Source organism: Pseudorca crassidens, chromosome 4, assembly GCF_039906515.1.
Source record: "Pseudorca crassidens isolate mPseCra1 chromosome 4, mPseCra1.hap1, whole genome shotgun sequence".
NCBI lineage: Eukaryota > Metazoa > Chordata > Mammalia > Artiodactyla > Delphinidae > Pseudorca > Pseudorca crassidens.
In genome coordinates this window covers 119,671,749-119,679,614 of record NC_090299.1, presented here as the reverse complement: position 1 = coordinate 119,679,614, position 7,866 = coordinate 119,671,749, and the positions used below count along the sequence as shown (strand labels likewise).

General features: G+C 37.6%; 1 protein-coding gene across 5 annotated transcripts in view; it reads right to left on the bottom strand.

The window, feature by feature from the left end:
* Positions 1–3,836: 3,836 nt before the first annotated feature.
* KLHL2 (kelch like family member 2) overlaps positions 3,837–7,866 on the bottom strand; it is a 125,353-nt gene continuing 121,323 nt past the window's right edge. For 4 of the 5 annotated variants that reach the window (XM_067736566.1, XM_067736567.1, XM_067736568.1 and 1 more), the window contains 2 exons: positions 6,362–6,505; positions 3,837–4,949 (listed from right to left, as the gene is read on the bottom strand). In XM_067736566.1, coding sequence (XP_067592667.1) covers positions 4,921–4,949; positions 6,362–6,505 — 173 coding nt within the window. In that variant the 3' untranslated portion in view covers positions 3,837–4,920. Of the gene's footprint in view, positions 4,950–6,361; positions 6,506–7,445; positions 7,792–7,866 lie in introns of those variants that run through there. The other variant, XM_067736569.1, reaches the window with a different exon arrangement.

Below are 7,866 nucleotides of genomic sequence, written 5' to 3'. Positions count from 1 at the left end.
GCAGCGCCATTCCTGTTTGCGGACGGGAAGCCGAGGGTCCGGGAGGTTTAGGAGAGACTGGACGCGGCAGTTGGCCCTGCCCGCGGGGTGACCGCCGCCGCGGACCCGCACGGGGCTCACACTTGCAGCCAGGCTTGACCGCCTTCCGACCCTGCAGGGTGCAGGAGTGTGCACGGATGGGGGTCATCCACGAATTTAAGCTTTCGCTTAAGAGAGCCTTTTAAAACTTGCACAAGGGCAACACGCGGTCTAGTTGAAGTCACTTTCTATGCAGGACTTTGTACAAACGGGATAATGTCGCTTCTCATGGCTGTGATCGGACTGGCTGTCCTGCCTGAAATAAGGGGTCAGGTACCATCTGCTTTAGGAAGCCCCTTCTTGAGGGATGTGTCTCTTGTTAGGTCCAGTGACCTCTACCCATTCATGTAACTGTCCCATGTGTTTGACACCCACGTTCTTTGTAAAGTATCATGACAGAAAAATCACATCAAATGAAAAGAAACGGGATCTGTCCCTTGAGTGTTCAGAGCCCTGTCTTTAGGAGGTCTATGGTGTCCTGGGGTGGATGCTGTGCTGCACCACCTAGGTCCCCCCTTCAGGACTAAAGCAGGTCTTCAGCTACTGAATGTTGGCAAAAAGAGCCACTTTCCCATGGCATAAGTCCCTTTCCAGGGGGCAGCCTGAGTCCAGTGACTGGTTGATGCAGGAGTGCATCCCAGCCCCTCACCCCAATTTAGGATTCCTTTGATTGGCCGGCCTAGCTCTAGGCGCCCCCCTAGAGGTTGTGGGTGTGACTGCACCGCAGCCCAAGTTTCCCTTTGCCCAAACGTGCCGCCTTCTGTCAAGGAGTGTTAAGAGCATGCGCTATGGGGTCAGACCTACCAGGTTGTCACTCATTAGCAGTGTGCTCTTAGATAACTTATTTCTCAAAATTTTATCTAGTACTTCTGTAAAATGGGTATTATAATAATGTTTGTTATGACAATAAATGTGATTATGTATGCAAAGCCCTTTGCACAGTATCTGAAATACAGGAAGTGCTCAGTAATACTATGTTTGTTATTATCTGACTTAAAATCCTACCACAGTAGCGATATATATTTTTTATATCGGAGCAGATGTATGTATGTGAAGGGGTCAAATTATTATTTTAAATCTTGGAGATTCAGAGCTGAAAGGAAATACAGAGATGGCTCCAAAATTACAGAAATAAGCTCAACTCACTTATTTCCTTACAATGAAGAAATGGGAGGTTCAGAGAACTGCAACAGTAGTGATAATTTATTGAGGGTCTTCTGTATGTCAAACCCACTAATATACACCATTTCTTTCAAACTCCACAATAACCTTGTAAGTGACATAGACACTACTGTTGCCATTTTAGAGAAGACAAAATGTCAGAGGTTAAGAAATGTGTTTAAAGTGGTGACAGCTAGCAACTGACAGAGGGGCATGCAAACTGACAGCCATCTGATTCCTATGCCCATGGGCTCTACAATACATCACACACTGCTTTTTTCCTTAGAGTCGTGAAGCCAGGGTTAAAATGCCAGAAACTTGATTCAAAGTGTGATTCAACTTTCCCATGTAGCCTCCTCTCCAAAATGAGACACGGCGGCCGTAAAAGCCAGTAGGACACAATTTGCTCAAGACCAAACTGAAACAAGAGGCAGGCTAATCCAGGGGTCCCCAACCCCCGGGCCAGTACTGGTCCGTGGCCTGTTAGGAACCGGGCTGCACAGCAGGAGGTGAGCAGCCCAGCAGCCAGCGTACAAATCTTCATCTGTATTTACAGCCACTCCCCATCGCTCACATTACCTCCTGAGCTCCTCCTCCTGTCAGATCAGCATCGGCATCAGATTGTCATAGAAGCGCGAACCCTACTGTGAACTGTGCATGCAAGGGATCTAGGTTGTGTGCTCCCTACGAGAATCCAATGCCTGATGATCTGAGGTGGAGCTGAGGCAGTGATGCCAGCACTGGGGAGCAGCTGCAAATACAGATTATCATTAGCAGAGAGGTTTGACTGCACAGAGACCATAATAAATCAATTGCTTGCAGACTCACATCAAAACCTTATCAGTGAGTGGCAAGTGAAAACAAGCTCAGGGCTCCCACTGGTTCTGCATTATTTTAAGTTGTATAATTATTTCATTATATATTTACAATGTAATAATAATAGAAATAAAGTGCACAATAAATGTAATGAGCTTCAATCATCCTGAAACCATCCCCCTACCCCCACCACCATTCTGTGGAAAAATTTTCTTCCACGAAACCGGTCCCTGGTGCCAAAAAGGTTGGGGACCGCTGGGCTAACCCATTACATCACTATGTAATATTATGCTACCCTGTCTCATAACTCATCAACAGCTGACATTATAAATACATGGGTCCTCATGCTGTCTATAAGGGATGATAATAAAAACCAGGAATCATATGCCAGAGTCCATAAGGGATGGGAGGGGAGCTGAAAGTATACACACCATTCACCTCAACCCCAGTCATCACTGCTTTCAGTCAAGAAGGTGTAGAGCCAAGCAAAGCAAGCAGCAGAGTTGCTTTACAATGCATTTTCATGGATATAACCTTGAACTCTGCTCACACCTGGTGGTTCCCTTGGCAGGATTTCTAAGACTTCTGACCTCTCTTTTTTGTACAATAATCTGAACAAGCCAGGAACATTTTTATAAGCCTAAACAAAACAAAACAAGATGTTTCAAATTGGAGAGACAAAGGCTGCCGGGGGGGTGGGGGGAGTACATTCAAATTCTCTGAAATCATGGAGTTATGAATCTAGCTACTGACAAACCTTGGCAAACAGTTTTATGGTATAGCTATTAAAGCTTCAAAGAAAGAAAAGACAAAGAGGTATCTGACATGCTAAGTTTTTTAAGACTGTCACCCTAATAGATTATATTTTAAGAAAAGCTTTAAAGATTTTTAGATAAATCTTTAATTGACAGATTCATGGAAAATTAGTGTTTGGAAGTGATCAGGAAACGTAATGACACACTTTTCTTGGTGCCACTGTCAGAAGCAGCTAGCATTGCTCCAAGTTCATTAGATCCTCAACATGTTTGTTGACAATGGATGTGCTTGGAGCCACACTAATGCAGAAATTCACGTTTTCATAAGGTGAACACAGGCTTTTTCTTTTTCTGATTCAAGTCTTCATATTTCCACTTACAACGGAAAATTCAACTAAGTTGGTAATAAATGTGGTTCTATGTTTAAATGTGAATACTCTATATTAACTAAACAAATTTTATCACAGGTATAATTCTTTCCTCTTGATTATTGACTGTTCTCGCAAGAGCTCATGCCTACCTTTTAAATTTCTGAGAAACAGCCACTATACCCCATCGCCCCCTTCCATCTCCTCCTCCTCCTGTCCCAGCACCTCAGCTGTCCACCCCACTCCCCCATGCCCATTTCCTCAATTCCTTTTATTTGGTATCAAAACCACAATTTATTTCTCAGTTGTTTTAAAGTAGGTATTTTTTCTTTGACTTTCTTTTTGGTCCAGTGCTATTTGTTTTATCTTTATCTTGTGCCCTGCCCATATTAGGGACAGAAGAATATAAAACTTTAAATTTCAGCAATCCTTGTGAAACTTTTTCCTTGATTATTAAGGTAGCTTCTTCTTGGAGAACAGTTTTCCATGACTTCAGTTGTTGAACTTAACAGACTTGCCTTGTAGGTTTCTTTGGCAACAAATTTTAAATATTGATTTATGAAGTTAGAAAATGCAAATTTTATAAAAGAATACAAAAAGTGAACAGGCAACTTTCTTAGTAGCAAACTAAGTAGATAAAATTCAAGGACAATGTGAATCAAATAATATACAAACTTTTATTCAAAGTTAATTCAAGAAAGACATATTTTGGTCATTTTTAAAGTAAGATTAATTGAAGATCTCAGAAAAATTCTATCTGATCAACACAGATGGCTACTCACAGAAAGCTGTCTTTTCTGTTAATAGCAGCTAAATTTATACACACAGAAAAAATTCTTAAGACCATGCAAATTCAGTTGAATTCCATACATTCATTATATTCATCAAAAACCTGCAGTAATGTTCATGCCAAACTGTTAAGAAAAAAATTTGAAATACACACCAAAACATGACCAAGATTAAACCAAAGAAAATAATAAATAAGCATAATTTATATTTTATTTTAAAAAGTTTGGCATCACACATGTATTCAAGTGTGTTACACCAGTTCATTCCTCAGAAGTGGCATTTTAAAGTGTTAAGCATTGTTAAATATCAAAAAATACAACTCTGTTTTACAATGTAGTACTGGCATAATTCAAAGTACTGTGCCAATTATAAATAGTATAATCAAGTTTCAAACATCTTTTCAAACATATTTAAAGGAAAGCAAATAGACACACATTTATATGCACACAATTTATTATACTCATGTAATCAAACATATTTTATAAAAGCAAACAGTTTTATCCCTCAACTAGTTTGTATACTTACACAGTTTAATACCTGTTCAAAGATTTTCAGTTCCTGTGTATACAGATTTTCAGGAGAAGGAATAAAGATGAAACTTAATTTTACAAGAACACATATTTATCCCCCTTCACAAAATAATCCAGTCATTCAAGATTGGTAACTAGTCTTTGTGAAAGCAACTATTGTCCAAAGACTACAGAATAATACTGCAGTCCAAGTTTCTTATTAAAATTCAGTCAGCTGCTGCTCACTGCAGAAAAGCTTACACGGTGCATCTACCAAAAATAATCTTCAATATCTGAGGCCTATAAAGGCAGATGATCTTATCTTCTGCGGAGACTTAAAGTGCAGCTACAAGTGGAGAAGTGCTAGACTCTCAGTCACTTCAGAAGTACTTGTTGAAGTCTGCTTCTTCTCATGTGTAAATGTGCTGAAAATGTCCTTCAGGCTCATAATGGTTTATCAATAACTGTGACCCCTGAACAAAGAAACGAAGAAATAAAACAGAAGTCACAGGAAGCATTCTGTATCTCTGAGAAAATACTGAAGTTTTTATATTATTACTTAAGAGGGGCTGAACAGATCATGATGTTTCAAAATCTCTTTCTTAGAAACTTTAGTATTACTATCATTTTAATCTAAATGACAATGAAATCTTTGTTTAAAAATTAGGGACCAAAACTACATAAGACTATTTAATCCAGAGCTCGTCTTTTGCTCTTCACAGTTACAATTAAGGGAAAATAATTTTACTCAAGAAATACTAAGATCCACTTAATACTCAAAGGGGCACAAACAGACTTTTAAGAGTGATGAATATTTTCACTACCTTGATTGTGGTGGTTTTGTGGTTATATACATATGTCAAAACTAATAAAACTGTACACTTTAAATATATGCTATTTATTCTATGTCAGATATATCTCAATAAAGCAGTTTTAAAAAATTTCACGTAATTTTGAGGAATGCTATCCTGGGATCCTACTCTATATATCAATAGTTGTATTAGGTGTTGTTTTAGATGACAAGTAACAGTGATGGTTAATTAGTATAAATTTCTTTTTTCCCCACTATTAAATCTATATTAGAATGTTACTGAAACATTCTAATATTTAAAGCAATATAAATATCATCAGAATAAACTACATGCAACATATACTTTTAAAGACTCAGCATTATATTTATTAAAGAGTATTACCATTTCTCTTACGAAGAGAATGGACCAAACTGATATTTTATAATTTAATCAGTGCTGTGCTTAAGTAAGAAAATTACTCTGTAGCCTCACTGTAATAGTATCACATGGAGCCCTGCCAGGGGAGATGTTATAGGGCTCATATCTTTTGGATATTTGAGTAATTAAAGCCTTGCTACATTGTGAATTCCATGACACTGCATACAGATGTAGCCATATTAAATTTTATGATGCCACACTGGAAAGATTTGTAATTTTGAATACAAGTGACTACAGAATGACAAAAGGATACTAGTGCTTTATTTCAGAATATACATATCTGATATTAATTATTTTGAGAATAAGAAATAAGATATACTTTGAGAAAAGACTTCCTTCTTATACAGGAGAAAAACATTCTTTTTTTTTTTTTTTGCGGTACGCGGGCCTCTCACTGTTGTGGCCTCTCCCGTTACGGAGCACAGGCTCCGGACGCGCAGGCTCAGTGGCCATGGCTCATGGGCCCAGCCGCTCTGCGGCATGTGGGATCTTCCCAGACCGGGGCACAAACCCGTGTCCCCTGCATCGGCAGGCGGACTCTCAACCACTGTGCCACCAGGGAAGCCCCGAGAAAAACATTCTTAATGTAAAAATCATAATGATGTAATCCTTTCGTATTATAATAGAAGACTATAAGAAAACTGAACAATTATTACCTGCATAACTTCTCCCTGTGCTCATACAAGATGACACAACTGTCCATTTATCAGTTGTTGGGTTATAATATTCTACTGATGCCAAGTTACAGGAACCATCATCCCCTCCAACTACATATAACAGACCGTTAACTGCACAAACTCCTTTAAAAAAATTACACAGAGAGAAAACAATTATTTTAAAAATTTGGATGAATATAAGTATCCCTGAACGTGTCTGGTGAGGTGATCCAGAGACACGTACTTCCTGGAAAGAGGCAAAGAGAGAAGATGGGGGAACCCGAAAAGAATTCCTTTATATCTGAGAATCTAATACTAACTGTAAGCTCCTACTCATATGTTACTTATGCAGTAGATGCTTTATATATGCATTATTTCATTTAACCTTCACAATAACCTTACTTTACAGGTTAGAAACTATTTTAATCCCCATTTTATTAAAAACAATAGAAAATTAAAAGTCAAAGAACTCTCCCAAAGTCAGCTTCTAAGGAAATCCTAAGGAAAAAGGAAAAATAAATATATATATTAGTAGAAAGTAAAAATGATTCTGAATTTTAATTATTATACTGACTGGTCAACTATTTTATCTCCTTTAAAAGGGAAAACAGTATTATTTATTTAATTATTATGAGAATAAAATATTTTTTGGATTTTTGCAAAATTCAAAACATCTAGAAAAGTATAAAGTCCACTACTAATCCTATACCGCTTAGAATCCTGATCATCGAAATTCTGGCTCTTTTCTACATGTATATACTCAGACACTCCTTTTTTTTTAACCCCAAAGTAGCTCATACTACACATGCTACTTTTTACTCACTCCCACCAAACAATATATACCTTGGACATTTCCCCAAGTTAATAAATACAGATCTACATAATTTTTAATGGCTGCATAGTATTCCATGTATGATAATACCATAATTTGTCTTTTACTGATGAATTTTAACTTATTTTCAGCTTTTTTGCTCTTATCAATAATGTTACAATGAACAAGGATCTCTTGCACATCTTGCATACTTCTGCAATAATTTTCTTAATATAAATGTTTACAAAGAAAACTGCTGAGTGAAAAGATAAACACATTTTAAAAGCTCTTTATTTCAATTTATTTTTTAAAAGCATATTTAATAATTTTAAACACGACTCAGAGCTTTTATGAACTGGTACTACAGGGCATCAAAACATCCAGAAGGGTGCTGCCCGCACACTGGTCTCTTTACAGACAGTTTTGCTAACACAATTAATAGGTGCTTGTAGATTTTTAACGTAACAAAATAATGAGCCCAAATCTCTACACAGCATTTAAAAGCAATAGTGTCTTCTGTGCAAATGGAGTGGATCCCCTTTACTCAAACTCTGTTGTGCTACTATGATAGTCTCTCGACAGGAAGCAAACTCATATCATTTTAAAGTAGTTCAAATACCTGAAAAGCAAGAGCAGGATGACAATAGCTCTACATACACAAAGTATCTCCTTATTCTTCTGGCTAGAAGAAATG